Raw genomic sequence first — 24,004 nt, forward strand, 5'->3', positions numbered from 1 at the left:
GACATCATTTGAGTCAATTGGAGGTGTACCTGTGGATACATTTCAAGGCCTACCTTCAAACTCAGTGCCACTTTGCTTGGCATCATGGGAAAATCAAAAGAAATCAGCCAAGACCTCAGAAAAACAATTATAGACCTCCACACGTCTGGTTCATCCTTGGGAGCAATTTCAAAATGCTTGAAGGTACCACGTTCATCTGTACAAACAATAGTAGGCAAGGATAAACACCATGGGACCATGCAGCCATCATACCGCTCAGGAAGGAGACTCATTCTGTCTAGTAGAGATGGGCGTACTTTGGTGCGAAAAGTGCAAATCAATCCCAGAACAACAGCAAAGGACCTTGTGATGATGGTGGAGGAAACAGGTCCAAAAGTATCTATATCCACAGTAAACGAGTCCTATACCAACGTAACCTGAAAGGCCGCTCAGCAAGGAAGAAGCCACTGCTCCAAAACCACCATAAAAAAGCCAGACTACGGTTTGCAACTGCACATGGGGACAAAGATCGTACTTTCTGGAGAAATGTCCTCTGGTCTGATGAAACAAAAATAGAACAGTTTGGTCATAATAACCATCGTTATGTTTGGAGGATAAAGGGGGAGGCTTGCAAGCCGAAGAACAGCAACAAACATGGGGGTGGCAGCATCATGTTGTGAGGGTGCTTTGCTGCAGGAGGGACTGGTGCATTTCACAAAATAGATGGCATCATGCGGAAGAAAATGATATGGATATATTGAAGCAACATCTCAAGACATCAGTCTGGAAGTTAAAGCTTGGTCGCATATGGGTCTTCCAAATGGACAATGACCCCAAGCATACTTCCAAAGTTGTGGCAAAATGGCTTAAGGACAACAAAGTCAAGGTATTGGAGTGGCCATCACAAAGCCCTGACCTCAACCCCATAGAAATGTTGTGGGCAGAACTGAAAAAGCGTGTGCGAGCAAGGAGGCCTACAAACCTGCCTCAGTTACACCAGCTCTGTCAGGAGGAATGGGACAAAACTCACCCAACTTATTGTGGGAAGCTTGTGGAAGGCTACCCAAAACGTTTGACCCAAGTTAAACAATATAAAGGCAATGCTACCAGATACTAATTGAGTCTATGTAAACTTCTGACATTCTCCCATCACTGGGAATGTGATGAAAGAAATAAAAGATGAAATAAATCACTCTCTACTATTATTCTGACATTTCACATTCTTAAAATAAAGTGGTGATCCTAACTGACCTAAGACAGGGAATTTTTACTAGGACTAAATGTCATGAATTGTGAAAAACTGAGTTTAAATGTATTTGGCGAATAAGATGTATGTAAACTTCCGACTTCAACTGTGTGTGTGTGTATGTATGTATATACAGTATATACACACACACACAATCTTAATTCCTTACTTAGATTTACATGTATTTTGGGTATATGTTGTGAAACTTAAATATTACTGCACTGTCGGAGCTAGAAGCACAAGCATTTCGCTACACCCGCAATAACATCTGCTAAACATGTATGTCACCAATATATTTGATTTGTATATATTTCATGTATTATATTTTTTTTGTAAAACAGCTATCTTATAAATGTATTTATTTTTTAATTCCTCTTGGGCCACCACAGGCCTGGGCCCAGGGCTTCAGCACCGGTAAGACCCTGCATTAATCCAGACCTCATTCCGTTATCCTTTGCATTTTGTTCTACAACAACCGAGAAACGCAGGGCAAGATCAACTAAGGAATTATTGTGTAATGTTGTGTAATGTGAGCACCCACATCCTGGGGTTGAGGATGGACGGAATAAAAGATTTGGGACAAAGAAGTATGGAAATGTGAGCACATCCAAGTTGCTAAGATTTTAGAAGTCGTATAGTGTATGACCAGCAAAAAGGACTTTGCAGACTGCACATCACGGATTCTTTTACGATTATCACGTTACACTGTGTGATGTTACCAAATTAAAATCTTGATGTCAACCTGAACAAATTGTACGGTTTGCTTAAATTCTGTCGCCACATTCTGCGATTTGCTTGAGAGGCTATGTCAGCCGACATAGGCTATGTCAACTGCAGAGGAAATTGTTCTTCTTGTACAGCCTGTAAATGTTTAAATCAAACTAATTTGCCTATGTCCCTCTTTGTGGCACTTGACCATATTATGGTCAAGTGCCACAAGCTGGCCCTTAAATGTACACATAGAGCTAACATCAATGACATGCATGTCAATCTCTCCTGGCTCAACATAGAGGAGAGATTGACTGCATCACTACTTGTCTGTGAGAGGTATTGACATGTTGAAATGCATACCCATGCATACTCCACAAGACATGCCACCAGGGGTTTCGTCACAGTCCCCAAGTACAAAACTGATTTGGAAAAGGCACAGTACTACACTGAGCCATGACTACATGGAACTCTATTCAACATCAAGTAACTCATACAAGCAGTAAAATCAGATTTAGAAAACATAAGTACACCTTATGGAACAATGCAGACTGAGGAGACACACACACAGGCACACAAACGCTAGCACACACACTACACACATGTATTGTGGTATTATAAATGTATTGTAGATATGTAATGGTGTAATATGTACTGTTATTTGATTTTTGGTTTAATTTGTTTGGATCCCAGGAAGAGTAGCTGCCGCCTTGGCATCAGCTAATGGGAATACTTAATAAATACAATACAAATGAAAGAGTAACTTATTTCACAAGATGTTCTTCTCAAGTGACAATTTCCACAACTTCTAATAGAATAAGCCATTGACAAAGAATGCTTTCAAAATATTTTTGTTCATGGAATTGATGTAATGAATACTATGTGCAAGTATTTGTAATATATTGGACAGTGAAGTAAAAATGAGAATTTTTGCTCTATTCCAGCAATTTGGATGAGATCATTTATCCTAATGGGCTAATTGAGGGAAACTTACAACACCTTGTTTTTTTGCCTATGGTTACACAATTTTACTAATTGAAATACCATAACACCTTCTGCTTTTTTGCCTATGGTTACACAATTTTACTAATTGAAAACCCATAAGAGGTAGGACAGCTTTATATCCTGATAAATCCAACTGAACATGCTACCTATGCAATAGATCAGATGTATCAATATCAACCATTTGCATTAAAAGTAGGTAATTTTTATAGGATGAGTGGGCTACTGATGAAATGTTGCAACACCTATATCAAAATTATGTAATTTATTTACCAGGTTGTGTGTCTAATAGACAAACTTGTGCATGCATTAGCTGTGTAATGTTGTCATGGCCATAGGCTATATATTGATGGGAAAACACATGTATGCTTAAATTCTGGACAGAATGTGTAGTTTATTTCAATCACCGAGATCAAAACATTGCCTAGCAAATATAATGCTGACGAATGTTGTTGAGGATTCAACATAGGTTACACGTCTTTGTTTTCTTGCAGTCACCACCCTCTTTGGCCCGCTTTTAGCTAAATTGACGACAAATACATTTGGGACAAACCGAGACCAAGACGCTCAATCTTAAACGACACGAGGCTTGTAATTATGAATTAAATAAACCCCAAGTTTTGTGAAATTAATGTTGCTGCCTGTACACATTGATAGCATCAGCTACTGGAGGTCCGTGTTCCTTTCTCGTGCCAGATATCTCCCAACTCCATCACCATTCTTCGGCGGCCCGGTTAGAATCTTCGTCTGCGACAGCGCAGTCCAGGCGTTGAATACCGGGAAGAGCCAGGTCTCTTTGATTCAATTTATCAAGAAATGATGAGAGGAGACGTTTATTTAAGTGGTCTGTAAGGGTCCTTTCTTCTTCAACATTTGTATCGGATTCTTCTACTGCCTCAGGCCTTGGGGTTTGTGGTGGTAAGGCCCCCGACTCATTGGTCAACAAGCCGTTCGAATATTCCTCCTCCCCGGACTCTTGGCCTCGCTTAGTCCCGGTATCTGTGGCTGATTCCGACTCCATTCGTAGAGAATTCAAGCTCGTTTGCAACGCAGAATTTTCCAGCTCTTTTAATCTTTTGCTGTGTGTAGTGCCTGCGTTGGAGCATGCATGACTAGTTTCATTTCCAGACAACTCAACTTCGTTGTCGAGAGCTTCTTCAGCTGGCTCCATAATGCTTCATGTGACGTCATGAAAATAGATACGTCTGCTCCTCCAATTTGGACTGTTTAAATGTTATATTTCTTTGTGTAGTGAGAAGGCTTGTTTGTTCGTGTTGAAAATAATTGGGTTTATTTTTTAGATTTATTCTAATAATATCAACAAGCTGGTAGGAAACTGGTGGAAAAAGCAAGTCCTTTTACTTTTTAAAATTCAAAACCTTTGCTTGGAAACCATAACAATACTAAATATATAACTAGAATGTATTAGACACAAAGTGTAAATCAAATAAACAAGTCAATCAAACAGATTGGGTTCGTTTGGGACGTCACTTAAACGAGCCATTTAAAAAAACGTTTTATTAACAAATGTCAACAAACAAAACAGGATTAGTCACATACAAGCATACATACAAACTATTTACATTGTCAGGAATCCTAAACAAACAAATCATATTCATTAATAATACAAGTTTTAATTGCCTTTTTTCCCCTATTTTAGTTAAAGTAGTGCCATATTGTTTAAATTCATTTATAAAATGAAAAAAGTTAGGTTTTGAATTTTCATATTTTCATTTGTGAATATGAAATTTACATAGTATTATTATCAATTCAATTAAATATACTACATATTTATGTCATAATATCTGAAATAAATCATTATATCAAAACCATTAAATAGTACAACCGGTCCCTATTTTTTTGTAACACAATTCTGTATGTCAACCCAAAAATGTCTACTATAAATACAGGCAAAAAACAAATGCAAAATGGTCTCCTTCTCCATTCCACAGAAATCACATTTATAGTCAATATTCAGCTTGAATCTTTCCAAAACACGTTTCAAAGGATAAATTCGATGTAACACTTTAAATGAAACTTCCTTTACCTTGTTACTGATACAATATTTGTTAGCATTTTATATCATTGTATATCAACATAGATATTTGACCAAAATAATATTGCTGAGGGAATTGTAGTATCACAAACAATATTCCTCATTTGTTTATCACTACATGTATCTCTTTAATCAAGCCATTTCGTTCTGCACGTCATCACGGTGCGTCGTCACGAAAGTGTTATTTCATAGCTCAATGGTCTGACACTCAGATGCCTTTTTCGAAACAACATCTGTCGCTCAGGTACAGCCCTTCTCCTTTCACACTTTTATTTTTACATTGGTTAAGAGATTCAATTGTCACGGAGACACTGAAATCTTGATCTTCGCTAGATAACTTGCTCATAACAGGCTGTTTAGCAGTAACTTGCTCATTTATATATTCATCGCTATGGAAGTTGGAAACTAGCTAGGTTGCAAGACGTTTTATGAGTGGTTACTGGTAATATGTTGGGTAAATACATAACTCGTATGACTAAAGTATCTTGCTAGGTAGTTAACGTTTGTTGAATGTTTTGTAAGCTTGCTACTAACGTTACCTTGCAGGATTGCTAGAGTTAGGCTACATGGTTGATATGTATAACTTCTAATGTAATGTTACTTATATCAGCTAGCCAGTGTGTAACATGCGTTTGCCCGGTTTCCCAAAAGCATCTGAAGGAAAAGTTCATCCTTCGAAGGTGCATCATTAAATGTCCGAGCTGTTTCCCAAAACCATTGTTAACGTTGCCTGCCTTATAACACTAGGCTGGACAGGTTAAAATTCACCCAAGAACGTTGGCTAACCTGGAACACTAGCGCGAGCCCATAGCAAATGAATGGAATCGAACGTTCGCAGAGTCTATTTTGACTGGGGTGATGTTTAGAATTAAATTTCGCCTAAATGGCACAAAATGTATTCCTTTTTATTTTACCACTACAATCTGTTCGTCGGACGAAACTGAAAACCCCCAACTTGTGTAGAAAGTAAACATCCGCACCTCGATGGTGTCAACGGTGCTTAAGTCAGCGTAATGAGATAGTAATGAAAAAATACAAACGTATATTTCTGGTTTAACGATCGTTGACAAACGACCTCGCTGCCCAAGACTTAAATAATTACAAAGAGGAGATTCTCCCAATTTAAAATGGTGCCCGACTTGAAAAAAATCTAAATATACACTGAGATATTTGGCGAAACATGCCTCTCCATAGGAAAACAATGGGGGGAGCTCAGCTTTCCATGGCAAGAAAGTATTTTGGGGGCTAGCATTTGATGACAACCGAGCTAGCTGCACAGGCTTACGTAATTAGAAAGAGGAAATTCACATGATTAAAATGGCGTCCGACTTGAAAAAAATAAAAATACACACATTGCGAGATATTTGGCGAAATGGTCAGACATGCCTATATTTCCCCCATAGGAAACGATGGGACGACCTCAGCGTTCCAATATCATTTTTGTTTACATTTTAACTATAAAACAACGTGAGCAGGTATCATTGCCAAATATAGCGAAGCAGGCATTGTGACGTTGAACAATAAACTGGGAATAGAACGTTCGGAAGGCGAGTTGGTGCCACAGTGCTATATATATAAAATTATATTAAATATAAAATGATATAAAATGCTAACAAATATTGCTCAATAGAACAAATAGGAGCTGGCAGGGTGAACAATTTTGGACCCACAGACTCCAAATAAGTGTCATGATGTTGGAAAATTGCGCACAACATTGCACAGTTATTATTTTCATGATTTGGACATGAATTCGCTTTCCAAAGCTAATACACGTGGAAATGTGAGCAGCATTTTGTATTCCGAGTAGAATTGGTTAGGGAGCGTAAACAAAGTACACACTTTTTTTTACATTCAAACTTCAATAGCTCCTTGGTCATGTGACCTACTTGACTTATACAAGGTTCAGAATGTCCACTGACTACCCTTCTATATTGCACACACGTTGGTTTGTCCATTGTCATCTCAAACGTTTTTACATGAATTTTTCCAAATTTAAAATTTCAATAGCTCCTTGGTCATTTGACCTGCTGACTTTAAACAAGGTGCAGAATGTACATTGACTACCCTTCTATACTGCTCAAAAAAATAAAGGGAACACTAAAATAACACATCCTAGATCTGAATGAATGAAATATTCTTATTAAATACTTTTTTTCTTTACATAGTTGAATGTGCTGACAACAAAATCACACACAAATTATCAATGGAAATCAAATGTATCAATCTATGGAGGTCTGGATTTGGAGTCACACTCAAAATTAAAGTGGGAAAACCACACTACAGGCTGATCCAACTTTTAAATGTCCTTAAAACAAGTCAAAATGAGTCTCAGTAGTGTGTATGGCCTCCATGTGCCTGTATGACCTCCCTACAACGCCTGGGCATGCTCCTGATGAGGTGGCGGATGGTCTCCTGAGGGATCTCCTCCCAGACCTGGACTAAAGCATCCGCCAACTCCTGGACAGTCTGTGGTGCAACGTGGCGTTGGTGGATGGAGGGAGACATGATGTCCCAGATGTGCTCAATTGGATTCAGGTCTGGGGAATGGGTGGGCCAGTCCATAGCATCAATGCCTTCCTCTTGCAGGAACTGCTGACACACTCCAGCCACATGAGGTCTAGCATTGTCTTCCATGCTCTGTACACTACGCTGACAGACACAGCAAACCTTCTTGCCACAGCTCGCATTGATGTACCATCCTGGATGAGCTGCACTACCTGAGCCACTTGTGTGGGTTGTAGACTCCGTCTCATGCTATCACTAGAGTGAAAGCACCGCCAGCATTCAAAAGTGACCAAAACATCAACCAGGAAGCATAGGAACTGAGAAGTGGTCTGTGGTCACCACCTGCAGAACCACTCCTTTATTGGGGGTGTCTTGCTAATTGCCTATAATTTCCACCTGTTGTCTATTCCATTTGCACAACAGCATGTGAAATTTATTGTCAATCAGTGTTGCTTCCTAAGTGGACAGTTCGATTTCACAGAAGTGCGATTGACTTGGAGTTACATTGTGTTTAAGTGTTCCCTTTATTTTTTTGAGCAGTTTATATTGCACACACTTGTTTGTGCAGTGTAAAATCACGCGGTGTAAAATACATTTTTCAGAATTTTAAATTGCAATAGCTCCTTGGTCATGTCAATTACACACCTAAGAAGCATGCAGTGGATATACACCCATATTGCATAACCTCTAGTCATGTATCTTCTATATTGTTGTACATTAATATACATTAATATTAGTTTGACAATTGGGGGGTTCAGTCCCTTTTCTTTAATATTTATCTAATAATAATTGGTAGTTCTAAGTAGTTATTTTCCCTGTTAAAAAAAAAAAAATCCACAGTATAACACAATCTCTTTTCATCATTAATATCAACCATAAAGGAAAAGGGCAGAGTACGAGTGTCATGTTATTAATTGTCCAAAGCAGGGATGGAGAGTGAGATAGTGAGGTAGGCTGCAGTGGGTTTGCTGGTCAATACATATACTGAACATGTAACCACAGTAATGGTGGCCAGTAAATCAATGAATAAAAATGTAATATTGACAAATTAAACAAAGTGTAGACCTTTAATCTTTTCCAACATGTCAACAGACACTTCAAATAAGTACAAAATGTTTGTTAACTTTCTCTTTAGCCCTGGTTGATGTACATTTCAGAGCCTCTTCAGTGTGGATGGGGCATAGTATACATTTTCAACAACAGACTGTACTTCCAGTTTGTGTTCTTTATTCTGTTGAACTCTTGTCTTCATTCCTAGGCACAGCACATGGAACCACCGTTGGCATGCAAAACATTCAATCCAAAACAAAACAAAGTGTAACACGTTATAAATAATATCAAATATCAATGCAGAATGACAAATTAGCCATCCATTGGGTTGGGTTATATCTTAAATTGTCTTACATGAAGCAGTTGTTGGCTTTGTTGAACTCTGAAATCATGGGCATGAACTGAACATATGGCTGTCCCACACAACTACATAAAAATATAGAATTTACATTGAATTAAATGTCATTGCAAACCAGACATTTTTAGTATATCCTCAGCCATTTCTTTTCGCAGTTGCTCCATGTGTTTTTGTGAAGGTTCTATATCAATTTGGGAAGGGATGTTGGGGAAGTTCTGTGCAACTTCCTTGGTCATCTACACCAAAAAATAAAATAGAGTTTTTGACCTAATTGTCACATAATAGCTAACCATTCATTATTGAAAATATAACTATCAAACCTGCATTACAAAGACCCCGCAGCTGAAGGTGTCCTGCTGCATGTTGCGAGTTATTTCCCCTCCTTTCCACTCTGTCCACCCACTTGTCTTTTCCATGACAGAATCTTCTCATTTTGAAGTATTCTCTTTTTAAAAAAAATGTAAATATAATGGAATTCTGATTATTTATAGGCAAATGAATACACATGCCACAATTGTACGCTGTTTTCCTGATCACTATAATCTAGTAGAGGTAATTTCCATTATGCCCCATTCTACACTCAGCCTAAATTATAGGCACTGAACCATTTACAGGACAATAATAAAAGTAGCATATAGGATCCAACCCTATCAGAGTGAATAAATGTAGAGTGTTTGTAGACTTTAAGAAAAAAATATGAAGTGATAGTTTCATCAGTACGTGCTTAAAGAAAGTCATATCACAAAGATCACAGATGCCAGTGCCCATCAAATCTGACAAGATAATTAATTGTAAGCACAAAAGGGTGTTAAACTGTTTGTCAAAATAATATCTGAAAATGTCAGTTGTTGAACATAATACATCTATTTGCAATAGCAATGTATGATATATGCAGTTGAGTAATATTCCATGTACCAACACTACATGTAGGATGGACATAAGACATTCCCACATACAGTGTACACATACATAGAGGCATTTTTCAGCTGTGATTTTACCACTCAGAATCCAGAATGGATATGACAATGGGGCCAGCACAGGATGTAATACACCCTTACAACAATCTACTTTTTGATCTTCTTGACTTATCTGGTAAACTGCTACTATGTGTCAAGAAATGAGACCCAGTTAGGGGTTAGTGTACTCAAGTAAAAAAGGGCTGGTTTAGATTAAAAACTATTGCCCTGTGTCCCTGTTCATAGGGGCATGAGAGACTAGTCAGTGGTAGAATTGAGTTGGCGCTTTATTGGCCCACAGACCCATAAGGTTGAGGTTACTTATTTTTTGTTGTTGTATTGATGTATTGTTCTGACCTAGAATATGTGGACATCTATAAGTACCTAGGTGTCTGGCTAGACTGTAAACTCTCCTTCCAGACTCATATCAAACATCTCCAATCCAAAATCAAATCTAGAATCGGCTTTCTATTTCGCAACAAAGCCTCATTCACTCACGCCGCCAAACTTACCCTAGTAAAACTGACTATCCTACCGATCCTCGACTTCGGCGATGTCATCTACAAAATAGCTTCCAATAGTCTACTCAGCAAACTGGATGCAGTTTATCACAGTGCTATCCGTTTTGTTACTAAAGCACCTTATACCACCCACCACTGCGACCTGTATGCTCTAGTCGGCTGGCCCTCGCTACATATTCGTCGCCAGATCCACTGGCTCCAGGTTATCTACAAGTCCATGCTAGGTAAAGCTCCGCCTTATCTCAGTTCACTGGTCACGATGGCAACACCCACCCATAGCACGCGCCCTAAAGCCAACACCTAATTTGTCCGCCTTTCCTTCCAGTTGTCTGCTGCCTGTGACTGGAACAAATTGCAAAAATCGTTGGAGACCTTTACCACCCTCACCAACTTTAAACATCTGCTATCTGAGCAGCTAACCGATCGCTGCAGCTGTACATAGTCCATCGGTAAATAGCCCACCCAATTTACCTACCTCATCCCCATACTGTTTTTATTTATTTACTTTTCTGCTCTTTTGCACACCAGTATCTCTACCTGCACATGACCATCTGATCATTTATCACTCCAGTGTTAATCTCCTAAATTGTAATTATTCGCCTACCTCCTCATGCCCTTTGCACACAATGAATATAGACTTTTTTTCCCTTTTCTTTTTCTACTGTGTTATTGACTTGATTATTGTTTACTCCATGTGTAACTATGTTGTCTGTTCACACTGCTATGCTTTATCTTGGCCAGGTCGCAATTATAAATGAGAACTTGTTCTCAACTAGCCTACCTGGTTAAATAAAGGTGAAAAAATAATATATATATATATATATATATATATATACATATACATATACATATACACACAACTGTCCAAGAAATGGATCCAAAGTGTTAGGACATTTGTTCCCATAAATACAAAGGAGGATGTCTCTCCTCATACCTCTGGCACTTTGGTCAGACTGCCAGACTGTGTAAAAACTTTATGATGGGGCCGCCAACGGAGTTCCCATTGACTAAGCACCACAGAGCCAATCAGGAGAGAATACACAGGTCAAGGGTGCCAATTGAAAGTCAAGGGGTGTGTCTGTGCCTTTTGGATTACTCTCGCTTTACATGGAACCTCTGTGGTTCAAGTCAAGAGCTACCCTTACCCTTTCAGTCTGCTCTGCACATGTTTGAAAGTGACCGAGACAGCAGCCAACATACTTTTTTATGACATACTGTGAAAAACTATTACACTTATGAATGTATGTAAAATGCTAATATATATTAGATCCAGTACAATGGAATAACTAAGACCTGAATTTGAATGCAGCGTGTTCTGATTCCTCCTCTTTCTGTCCAGCAGGGTCAACCAAAAACACTTGGCCTGATGGTTCATGCAGATACTGGGGGAGCAATGCGACCATGTTATTTCGGGGAAGCATATTTGATTCTGAGTTCAGACATATGAAGTTTGTATGTGAGAACTATTTCTAAGATGCATAATTAGTTTTTCCGAGCTCACTTTTTAATTGTAATTGTCACACGCTTCATAAACAACAGGTGTAGACTAACAGTGAAAAGCTTACTTACAGGCCCTTCCCAACAATGCACTATACTCCCTCCAAAAAAATTGTAACACAAGGAATAAATACTCAATGATAGCTTGGCTATATACATGGGGTACCAGTGCTGAGTCGACTTGCAGGGGAACAAGTAAATTGAGGCAGATATGTACATATTGGTAGGGATAAAGTGACTAGGCAACAGGATAGATAAGACAGTAGCAGCAGTGTGTTTCGATTGTGTGTATGTGTTTGGGTAGCGTCCAGTGTGTGTGCATAGTTAAAAAGAGTTGGTGCAAAAAGGGCCGATGCAGATAACCCAATAGCTACTCGGACTAACTATTTAGCAGTCTTATAGCTTGGGTGTAGAACCTGTTCAGGAGCCTTTTCGTCCCAGACTTAGCGCTCCGGTACGGTTTGCCGTGCGGTAGCAGAGAGAAGTCTATGACTTTGGTGGCTGGAGTCTTTCACAATTTTTAGGGCCTTCCTCTGACACCGCCTGGTATAAAGGTCCTGGGTGGCAGGGAGTTCGACCCCAGTGATGTATTGGGCTGTATGCACTACCCTCTGTAGCGCCTTCCAGTCGGATGCCGAGCAGTTGCCATACCAAGCGGTGACTCAGCCAGTCAAGATGCTTTCAATGGTGCAGCTGTATAACTTTGAGGATGTAAGATTTGGCATGGTCCCTTATCAGCCTCCTGAGGGGGAAGAGGCATTGCCATGACCTCTTCATTACTTTTTTGGTGTGTTTGGACCATGATAAGTCCTTAGTGATGTGGACACTGAGGAACTTGAAGCTCTCGATCCGCTCCATTACAGCCCCGTCGATGTGAATGAGGGCATATTCGTCTCTCCATTTCTTGTAGTCCACAATAAAAGCCAACCCTCACTACCTGGCCCATCAGGAAGTCCAGGAATCAGTTGAGGGAGATGTTCATTCATTCCCAGGGAGCTTAGATTGGAGTGCATTATGGTGTTGAATGTTGAGATGTAGTCTATGAACAGCATTCTCACCTAGGTGTTTCTTTTGTCCAGGGTGTCTGGGATGATGGTGTTGATGTGAGCCATGACAAAGTCTTTAAAGCATTTCATGGCTACAGGTGGGAGTGTTACGGTGTGGTAGTTGTTTAGAAAAGTTACTTTGTTGTTCTTGGGCACAGGGAATATGGTGGTCTGCTTGAAACATGTAGGTATTACAGACTGTCAGGGAGAGGCTGAAAATGTCTGAAGATACTGAGTACTCGTCCTGGTAATCTGTCTGGTCCTTGTGAATGGGAACCTGTTTAAAGGTGTTACTCACATCGGCTACGGAGAGCGTGATCACAGTCGTCGAACGGCTGGTGCTCTCACGAATGGTTCAGTGTTGCTTGCCTCAACGCGAGCATAGAAGGCATTTTGCTTGTCCACTGGGAAGCTCTCGGTTGGGTTTCCCTTTGCAATCTGTGATAGTTTACCAACCCTGCCACATCTGATGAGCATCCTGTATTGTCGCTTTGCCTGTCTAATGGTTTGCCTGAGGGCGTAGCAGGATTTCTTTATAAGCGTCTGGATTAGTGTCCCGCTCCATGAAAGTGGTAGCTCTAGACTTTTAGCTCAGTGCGGATGTTGCCTGTAATCCATGGATTCTGGTTGGGATATGTACCTACTGTCACTGTGGAGATGACTTTGTCAATGCTCATATTAATGAAGCCGTTGACTGATGTGCTAAACTCCTCAATGCCATCTGATGAATCCCGGAACATATTCCAGTCTGTGCTTGCAAAACAGTCCTGTAGTTTAGCATCCGCTTCATCGGACCACTTCCGTATTGAGTCCGTCACTGATACTTCCTGTTTTGAGTTTTTGCTTGTTAGAAAGAATCTGATGACTTGCCAAATGGAGGGTGAGAGGGAGCTTTCTATGCATCTCTGTGGAGTAAAGGAGATGTAGAGTTTATTTTACTCTAGTTGCACAGGTGATATGCTGGTAGAAATTAGGCATCCCACCCCCCTCCCCCACATTAAAATCACCGGCAGCTAGGGGCACCACCTCCGGATGAGCATTTTCTTGTTGGCTTATGGCCCTAAACAGCTTGTTGAGTGTGGTCTTAGTACCAACATCAGTTTGAGGTGGTAAATAGACAGCTACGTAAATATAGATAAACTCTTGGTAAATATTAGGGTCTACAGTTTATCTTGAGGTATTCTAACTCAGGCAAGCAGAACCTTGAGACTTAATATTTGGGATCACATACTAGTCTTCGTTGACAAAGAGACACCCCATGAGCAGTGAGGCTTGCGCTGCTGTCACATGCGCAGATCAAATGCACTGCTGCAGTTGACGTAGCCTACGTCGATTTACGTAGCATCGCAAGTAGTACTGACTCAGATCTTTTAAACTTGTTCAGTCAAAATAACTGATCTTTCTACTAATTTTGTTCATTTAAGTACTGCCCAGAACACGCAGGACCCCCTACCGGTGAACGATGAACTGGAAATTCGAGTCATGATTCTACAAGCCTCTCTTTCACCATAAGGGTCATATTGGAGCTGTCATTTGTGACAGACTTGCAAACGTGTGCTTTAAAACAATGTACATTTGTTGATTGCTAGGCATACAAATAAGATTATTTCTTGATACATTTGAAACTGTCTAGTTGTGGCCGCAACCGGACTAGATTGTGATTGACTCTCTGCGAAATGCATTGCTCGACTGCCGTGAGGGTGATGAGCACAATGTCGTTTGCGAACTGCACCCCCCCAAAAAACGTTTTGTTCTCAAGTTCGAGTTTGTTGAGCAGAGGCTGTGTACGTTTTGGTTCTACAGAGCTGTGTCCATATCATTCAGTAATCCATTAATTGCGTTAATTCTTGCACCATGCGATCAATTATGAGTTCTCAACATGTATTATTCTTTATACTCATGATCTATTTCCCTGCACTCATATGACAGAGAGTTGGTAGTTTGAGCACATCTCTGGAGATGCTGAGCTGGAGGAGCGTGTATTAGCCCTGCTGTAGGACTCATTGCAGCTAGCACTAGCAGGTCAAACGAATGATTAAAATGAACGAGTCTTTTCAGAAAAGCTAATGATCCTAGTCAGTATAAAGAGTAGTTAAAAAAAAAAACATGTTCGAACTGATCATCACTATTTGCAAGCCAATCACAGAATGTGAAGACAGAACTGAAGCAAATTGTACAATCTGGCCAGGTTGATATCAAGATTTGATTAGGTAACATTACACAGTGTGACCTGATAATTGTAAAAGACTGACATAGCCTTTAAGGCCTTTGCAGACTAAGTTCATCGTTAGAATCGTACGGTTATATGGTTCTAATGATTAACTTAGCCTTAAGATGCTTTTGGTTGGTTTACTCTATCATTGGCCCATGGCTCAATTAGATGGTGACTCAGTAAGTAAGCTAAACCTGGTTTGGTTTATGATAGAATGTCTAAATCATACTTTGTTAGGAATGCCGAAGAAGTTCCAGGGCGAGAACTCCAAGGCGATGACTGCCAAGGCCCGCAAGGCAGAGGCCAAAGCTGTGGAAGACTCCCGCAAGAAGAAGGAGCTGGAGGATGCTTTATGGCAGGAGAACGATAAACATGTCCTGAAGAAAGAACAGAGGAAGGTGATTTTTCATGCTCCGTTTCTTATTCCCACACTGGGTCAAATAGTCGGCAGCACTATTCAATTGGGCTATATCACAATCCAATATCTGCCGATGTATGTACAGACCAGACGAATATGCTAAGTAATTCCCTGATATGTTGACGTGGGTCTGATCATTTCGGCTTTAAATGTCTCCTCTCTGAACCTGCAGGACGACAAGGAGAAGAAGCGCCTTGAGGCCCTGGAGAGAAAGAAAGAGAACCAGCGGCTCTTGGATGAGGAGGCTGCAAAGATTAAGGGCAAGGCCAAGGAGGCGGCTGCTGCTGTGGTGGCATGCAAAGTGACCCGGGCCCAGATTGAGGAGACGCTGCGTATTGAGCAGGCGTTACAACCGCAGGAACAACCGAAAGAGAAAGGCAACGACCTCACCATTATTCCTTTAAGCATTAACCAGGCTCCCTTTCCTCTCAGGGTTCTGTTGTATTTTTATGTTCCTCCTCTCCTATATTCGTGTCCACAGAGAAGAGTCAACTGGAGTCACCCCTGGAGGAGAATGTGAATCGCCTCATCCCTGAGGAAGGTGCAGTGGACGCTAGATCCATAGAGGATGCCATTGCTGTGCTCAGGTACAGAATACTGAAGAGGCATAACCTCTCAATGTTACTCCCTACAAAAGCAATATTGAAATTACTGTATAGAACTAGGGGAGCCTTTCCATCAGTTTACCATACGTTATCAACATAAAGTGGGTTTGGTGTGACCTACAACGTAGACATATAACAAGTTACTTTTCATACTCCAGGCTATATAACGCAGACATGGCAGGTATCATGACAAGTATGGGGTTCCATAGAGAACCAAGTTTCAGCCCTCTCCTCGTTTTTGTTTCTTTCCCAGCACGGCTGAAGAGCTCGACCGCCACCCCGAGCGCAGGGTGAAGGCAGCGTTCGCCGCGTACGAGGAACTGAACATGCCCCTCCTTAAAAAAGAGAACCCCAACATGCGGCTGTCGCAGCTCAAGCAGCAACTGAAAAAGGAGTGGATGAAGTCGCCAGAGAACCCCCTGAACCAGCGCTTTGCCAACTACAATGCCAAGTGAACCAACTCCAGCAGCAGCTAACACAAAACTGTTACCTATGCATATTGGACCTTACAATGGAAGATGCCTCCAACCTAGAATTATTCCCCCATTATGAATACGTTGCTGGAAAAGCTGCACTCATTCCCTAGGAAGGACCTCTGATGCAAGGAATCACCTTGGGACTTCAGCTTGTTTCATTTAGAGGAGAAGCAAATTCCCCCCAAGTTCCTGATGATTTTTCTGTTACTGTGAATTCCCACTTGTGAAGCATCTCAGTGGTTTATGGATTTTATTCCCATGATCAGTTTTTGGCACTTAAATTGAAAATGGGGGGGGTGTGACAGAAGTTTGAGATTAAAAGTAATTTATTACAGTTCACAATACTAGCATCTAATTGTTTCTGAGAATGAGATTACCGGTCATGTCGCTCTGTATAAGAGCGTCTGCTAAATGACTAAAATGTGGTCTGCACTCTTGCTATAGTAACCACCTCCTTTTAAAGGCCCAATTGAGTTTTATACAAATATGACATTTCTGAGTTACAATTAAGTACCTTACTGTACTAGTTTTCCATTAAAATTGTAAATTATGTTTAGCAAAATTTTCTCAGACTTTTCCTAGGACTGTCTGGGAGTGGTCTGAGTGGGGAGGGGAAACTCAAAACTAGCTGTTTGGAACTCTTTGTTATTGGTCTAATTTACGGCCTGGTGATGACCCAGGCAAGCTGAAAATCCCTCCCATGCAAACCTGCTGCTTTTAGATGGTCTTGTGTATATTGTATTTTCAACCAGCAATTATCAGGAAATTACTTATGAACTTATTGTTTTATACTTTTACAGTGTTAGTTTCATCAGCTGTTGTACAATATGATATGAAACATACAAAATGAGTTGTCTGCACTGGGCCTTTAACCCTTAATGATGATAATGACCCACAAAAGAAAATATCATGACCAGAGCCAGCTGTGGACTTAAGAGCACTGCCTTGTCATAAACTGATATTTTCAGCACCATTGGAAATGACTACCCCTTTACCTATGATAAAGTGTCTTGTTGCACCTGTTCCCCATCCTAACAGGGCCTTATTAGGTGTACCTAGGGTTGCAAAGAGTCGGAAACTTTCTGGTAAATTTCCATGGGAAGTTACAGTAAGCCTGGGAATTTAGCTTAAATTCATCAAAAAAGTTAGCTTATTACAGTGAACCTTTTTTTTGTGGGATACACAAGGCAATTCTAGGTCTTGTGGCATATTTTGGTTGAACTATCCCCAATTCAATGGAATTGCAACCCTCTGCATGCACAGTGAATTCTTCCATCACATGTACAGCTGATTCTCTCGCTCTTGCACACTGAGATGCTATTAAGCCCACATTACTACACTGTCTGAGCCAAGGACTACATGCTTTCTGTTAAGTTTTGATTACAATACTGGGTGGGGTGAATATATTTTGACAATTTTTTTTGTTAGCTAGTAAATAGTAGCCCACAGCGAAGTGTGTTTAAATAATTTCTAACTTAACAATTTCTGATAGTTTTTGCTACCATGTGGGTTTAAGCTTGCTTGTGCGTGTTAACTGAGTGTTAATTCACCTGTTTCCATACATTTCATTTTAAAACATTTAATTTACAAAGGAGTTGTTTAATCTAACTGCTTAACTTTTTATCTGTACATGGAATTGTATTAGGGTTTTCCATTTTTTTCCCTAATCTTTACAGGAAAATGCCACGGGCACTATCTGATGTGTGAAGACATTTCACTGCAGCTAATGTAAAAGGAAAAGCTGTGTACATCTTGCAAATACTGTGCCAAATCATATGTGAAGAATGCAACAAAGATGCAGAATCTGGTCAAGTGCATAAAGTTCCCTCAACTTCTATTCGAGGTGAAAATGATTCATTGGACACCTTATCGATAGCAACAGTTCATGGTCCTCCTGGAATCAGAAGTGTTTTTGACTCAATAGAGGAATGTAGTCAGATATGCTGATGATTGTCTTGCTCGAGCTGTGTATTGCAACTGGTTCACTGATGCTCACAGGCAATGTGTATTTGAAGAGATTTATGAATGTTCTTCACCCACCATACACCCCTCCAACCAGACATGCTTTTATCTCATTTGATGGATACAGATTTCAAGTGAAGGTCAAGCAAATCAGAGATAGCAGACTATTGCAATCATCTCTGATGGGTGGTCGAATGTTCGTGGGCAAGGGATAATTAACTACATCTCTACCCTTCAACCAGTATTCCACAAGAGCACAGACACAAGGGACAACAGACGCACCGGTCTCTACATTGCAGATGAGCTGAAGGCAGTCATCAATGACCTTGAACCACAGAAGGTATTTGCACTGGTGACAGACAATGCTGTGAACATGAAGGCTGCTTGGTCTAAAGTGGAGGAGTCCTACCCTCACATCACACCCATTGGCTGTGCTGCTGACAGGTGTGGCATATCAAGAAGCTGATTAAGCAGCATGATCATTAACAGTGCAGGTATGGCACAACACAATTCCACAGATGTATCAAGTTTTGAGGGAGTGTGCAATTGGCATGCTAACTGCAGGAATGTCCACCAGAGCTGTTGCAACAGAGTTGAATATTAATTTCCAATTACTTGTCTCCACAATGTCTGTGAAATCCATAGATTAGAGCCAAGTCACTCCTTATATGAACCCTCAGTGAGCTTGTCCAGGAGTGGGGTCGCTGTGGTGGATGAAGAGGGGGTTTACTTGAGATGGGAGTATCTAGAGTTGACAATTAATATATGCCATTGGATGAGTTGCTGTTTTTGTACTATGAAGTACCAGGAACGAGATTAGAACCTCGTCTTCGGGACCAAACTGAACGATAATTTATAGCGAATGCTATCTGGCTATGGGATACTCCTCAAGTAAAAGTCCTTCTTTGTGAACAGTTCCTAAATATCTGTGGTTTGTCATGTCAAAGGGGGGTGGATCTTTAAAAAAAAAAAAGATCTCAGTAGCCATTGTGTTGACACTCAACGGTTCATTAGAAATAGCGAATCGTTGAAATTCAAGTGCTAATACAAAGCTCTTATTATTAAAGATGTAGTTTAAGTATAACTCTGACTGGTGTGTGAAGTTTGTCTCTCTCCTCATTTGGTAATACAGAAAATTAGCCACCACAGCATTTACAGATCAATACAGTATTGTTGTAGCCATGCCTTTTACTCTGCTACAATACTGTTATACATGCCAATACCATACAGGTGTAAGAAAATACTGTTACTGTAGAATATAATAGTCATAACCCTCCGATCCAAATAATTATGCATAGGTAGTGTTCCTTCTTAGTTTCAATGAACGTAGTAACTGAGGCTGACCAATACATTTGCTGTGAAATCAACTGCCTTTTGATATTAATTTGTGTCACAACATTACAATTCACTTGGAACACAATAGACATTGAGCTTTGATGAAGCTTGGCAATTATTTATTTGGCTTATGACAGTGTCCTGTGCTGCCTTTCTCTATAACGTTTTTTGTTTGTTTACAGCACAGCCACATTGAAATGGTAGCCTGCTGACCAAACACACCACAGTCTTTGTAACGTTGCCTGCCACCCGTTTGAAAGTGTGTGACCACAACGTATTACTTAAAGGAAATGTTTGTAGCTCCATCACACTGGCTTCTTGAAAGTATAATTTATTATGATTGTTTAATTATAATAGTGAATATGATTGTTCATTCAAATGTCATAACTCCAAGCATTATTTTGAACCTCTTTTGATTGGCGAGAGACTATCACTGGTATCCGTTGTGTTAAAGCCCTCAACTCCATAGCTACATTAAGCATAATATAACACTTATATTAAGCCTATATGTTTAATAATGTATACATTAGTCAATGACTGCATTAAGCAGTGTGCATGTTATCAAATGCTTTATTATACTGAACAAAAATATAAATGCAATTTCAACGATTTTACTGAGTTACAGTTTATATAAGGAAATCAGTCAATTAAAAAAAAAATGTATTAGGCCCTAATCTATGGATTTCACATGACTGGGCAGGGGCGCAGCCATGGGTGGGCCTAGCTCCCAAGTGGGTGGGCCTATGCCCTCCCTGGCCCACACATGGACCAGTCATATGGAGGTCCGAGGCTGGTGTGGTTTACACTTCTTCTGCGTTTGTGAGGCCTTTCGGACGCACTGCCAAATTCTCTAAAATGACGTTGGAGGCAGCTTATGGTTGAGAAATTAACATTCAATTCTCTGGCAACAGCTTTTGTGGACATTCCTGCAATCAGCATGCCAATTGCACGCTCCCTCAAAACTTGACACATCTGTGGCATTGTGTTGTGTGTCAAAAATGCACATTTTAGTGTGACCTTTTATTGTCCCCAGCACAAGGTGCACCTGTGTAATGATCGTGCTGTTTAATCAACTTCTTGATATGTCACACCTGTCATGTGGATGGATTCTCTTGGCAAATGCTCACTAAGATGGATGTAAACAAATGTGTGGACAAAATTTGAGAGAAGCTTTTTGTGTGTATGGAACATTTCTGGGATCTTTTATTTCAGCTCATGAAACATGGGACCTACACTTTACATGTTGCGTTTCTATTTTTGTTCAGTATAGATCAGATGTTTAATGATGACTTGCTGTGGCAAAAGCCAATTTCACTTTTAGACATTAGTCTGATGCAAGAGCCTTCATTTATCACAGCTGTATATGTGAATGACACATAAGGAAGTAATAGCTGTGTGTAGGCTATTCTTACATTAAACAATGTCAGGTAGAGGGAGCTGGATAAGAGAACCTTCCCCCCCCCAAAAAAATATATATTTATTTAACCTTTACTTAACTAGGCAAGTCAGCTAATAACAAATTCTTATTAACAATGACAGCCTACCCCGACCAAACCCTCCCCTAACCTGGACGACGCTGGGCCAATTGTGCGCCACCCTATGGGACTCCTGATCACGGCCGGTTGTGATATAGCCCAGAATCTAACCAGGGTCTGTATATAGCCCAGAATCGAATGCAGTGCCTTAGTCTGCTGCGCCACTCGGGAGCTCGATGTGGCCCAACCTAACCGTAAATTATTACGTTGGATTGGAGCAGATAGCTTGGATTATTATTATAGACATACACTCTTCACTGTTTATGATTCAATAATTAATGTTAAACTGTGTTTCTGGAGGATATATAACGGGTCACAGATTTTAGATTTATTATAATGTTCTGGTGGTCACATTCGTGTGCAGATAAGACACTTTGACCCCATTTCAATTTGTCAAGAACAAGATCCTAACCCTGAGTCCTTCTTTCCCAATGCGCTTTGAGAAGGGGAAAGAATGTGAGGAATCAAGGAAAGATGAAAAGAAAAAGGCTTTGTATGGTCTGTCCTTGAGGGAGGAGATAAGAGGCTCTGTGTTGGCCTTTGAACTACAAAGCATCAATAACAAGTTTCTCTGACCGCTAATTGACAATTCTGCTTTGAAGAACCAACAGTTATTTTAGCTATTTATGGGCCTGCTTTGAGTCCATGTATGTGTGATCTGTGATGTGGTCCTTATTGCTTACATCCGATGTCACAACCTTTTTTGAATCCTGTTGCTTTGTCCCCCATTCTATTTGCATGCCAAGCCTTTAATATGCCCAGCAGCTGCCCTTTCTTCAATTTGAATCCTAATGATCATTTTCAAAGGAAAGCGGCCCTATCTCAAGTGTAGGAAGAGCCTGTCTAAGAAGAGCCTGTTGTCTGGCTCCCACTTCAGATGCCTTTCGAGCGGTGCCCTTCCCCGGCACTGGCCAAGATCACCTCCAAGTTGTGTCTGGATTTCTACAAGGACAGGGAGAGAAATGTATCTGAAGGAATAAGGTAAGAGTCTCCAGGCTAAGGGGTATGACTACTGGTCTGGTCAGTTGTCTAATGCTTTGGGTCGATAGAGCAGAGAAAATTACAATAATACATGCAATAGTTTTTCTTTTTCCTAAAGGGACACACGATTGGGTAAAAAAAAAATTGAGCTAGCAAAGAGAGGGTCGATAGCAGTTCATTTTAAAGGCAATAACTTCAAATGCATTTAACCAGTTCCTTGTAGAGTTTCTTGAATATTGTGTAGTTGCTTGATAAATTAGACTAGGTTTCTTGTCCTGAAATGCTTTCAAAGGTTATCAGTTATATGTTGAGGGCAAGTATTTGTGGTGCAGTTGTTAAAAGAATGGAAAACTCAGTAAGTCAGGAGATGGAAATTATGAATCATGAATAATCTGTGATATTGATTCTAATAATTTTCTTAAATAAATAGTACTGTGGATGTTTTAGCACAGTTGGCAAATACACAAGGCTACATAACGACAAAAAAGATTTGAGTACAAACAAAAACAAAAAGCAATGTAAAAATGTCTAAATTGTGTATTCAACAATGATGCGCCAGTTATTGTTGACAATAGTTTTATTTTATTCAAGCCTGTCCTACATCCTTTCAGTAGCAATGGTGATATCCCTGTTGGAGGAGGATTCTTATCAGAGGGGCTCTCATCTGGTTTTGACAGGGGCTCTCCAGTCTCACAAAATGTCTCTGTTAGAAGTCCTATGTTTGCTTTAGATCTTTGTTAGCTTTTGCCCTCAACTGAAGTGCACACTGCTTTAATTCACTTAAAAAGGCTTTTAGAAAATTGTCTTTATGATCAGATATGACACTTTACAACTTTGAGGGAGTTGAGTCAATGTCTTTGTATTGTATTTGTTCATGTTTTCTCTGCTTTCTTGCAGATTATTCTTGTGTTAACGCAACACCCTTTTAGCTGGACGACTGTAATACACCATGCATTGGCAAGTGCACATGGTTACACTAATATATGAAGTTGCTTTGGAAAACATTTTTATTCGAATCTGGATTCCTTCCTAGCAAACTCTTTGTAGTTCATCAATGTAAACAGTGTTAAGTGACAAGATTTACCCAACTGCCTTTCCAGCATCACAGTATTGAAAAGCCTGGACAAAATCACTGGATTATTAATACATTCTTAGTTAACTAACAAAAACAAAAAGTTTAATAAAAAGACAATTAAAAACAACTAAATATGAATCAAATTTTCAAAATGTACAGGAGCCATTAAGTTAATCTTCCAGCAGCTCTGGGGCATCATCCAACTGGGTGCTACACATTAGTAGTGTAGAGGAGTAGTTAGCCAGCTAGCTATGAAGTCCATAAGGAGAGGCTGAGGACAATGAGGTGTGCTAAAGGTTCCGCACCTGTCTCTGACTGACTCTGATATGACTACTGACCTCCCTCGCTGTAACCAAGACGCTCCCCCCTCCCACCACCACTTGGATCGTTCTACTTCCATTCTTGCCTCAACTCCCTGACTTTTACATTTTCTTGAATCACATTTTATTAAATTAAATGTGGTTACTTGTATGTATTACTG

At 40.1% G+C, this 24,004-nt stretch overlaps 1 protein-coding gene across 4 annotated transcripts; it reads left to right on the top strand.

Moving 5' to 3' along the window:
• Positions 1 to 5,130: 5,130 nt before the first annotated feature.
• On the top strand, positions 5,131 to 17,189 carry ccdc124 (coiled-coil domain containing 124). 4 transcript variants are annotated; one of them, XM_024423154.2, is made up of 5 exons: positions 5,131 to 5,235; positions 15,374 to 15,534; positions 15,727 to 15,931; positions 16,036 to 16,141; positions 16,413 to 17,189. In XM_024423154.2, exons 2-5 carry the CDS (start codon positions 15,376 to 15,378, stop codon positions 16,612 to 16,614), a joined length of 672 nt encoding a protein of 223 aa, XP_024278922.1. In that variant the 5' UTR covers positions 5,131 to 5,235; positions 15,374 to 15,375; the 3' UTR covers positions 16,615 to 17,189. The 4 variants fall into 4 exon arrangements, with proteins under 4 accessions (XP_024278922.1, XP_024278926.1, XP_024278923.1 ...); XM_024423158.2 differs by lacking the exon at positions 5,131 to 5,235 and adding an exon at positions 10,806 to 10,830; XM_024423155.2 differs by lacking the exon at positions 5,131 to 5,235 and adding an exon at positions 11,721 to 11,837.
• Positions 17,190 to 24,004: the final 6,815 nt, after the last annotated feature.

Source organism: Oncorhynchus tshawytscha, linkage group LG06 (genome assembly GCF_018296145.1).
Source record: "Oncorhynchus tshawytscha isolate Ot180627B linkage group LG06, Otsh_v2.0, whole genome shotgun sequence".
Lineage (NCBI taxonomy): Eukaryota > Metazoa > Chordata > Actinopteri > Salmoniformes > Salmonidae > Oncorhynchus > Oncorhynchus tshawytscha.

Excerpts from the sequence above, each read along its gene's own strand:
- ccdc124 (XM_024423154.2), top strand. The coding sequence starts at position 15,376 with ATGCCGAAGAAGTTCCAGGGCGAGAACTCCAAGGCGATGACTGCCAAG. Across the intron at positions 15,535-15,726 it reads TGAAGAAAGAACAGAGGAAG|GACGACAAGGAGAAGAAGCG; the intron begins GTGATTTTTCAT and ends CTGAACCTGCAG. Across the intron at positions 16,142-16,412 it reads GATGCCATTGCTGTGCTCAG|CACGGCTGAAGAGCTCGACC; the intron begins GTACAGAATACT and ends TTTCTTTCCCAG.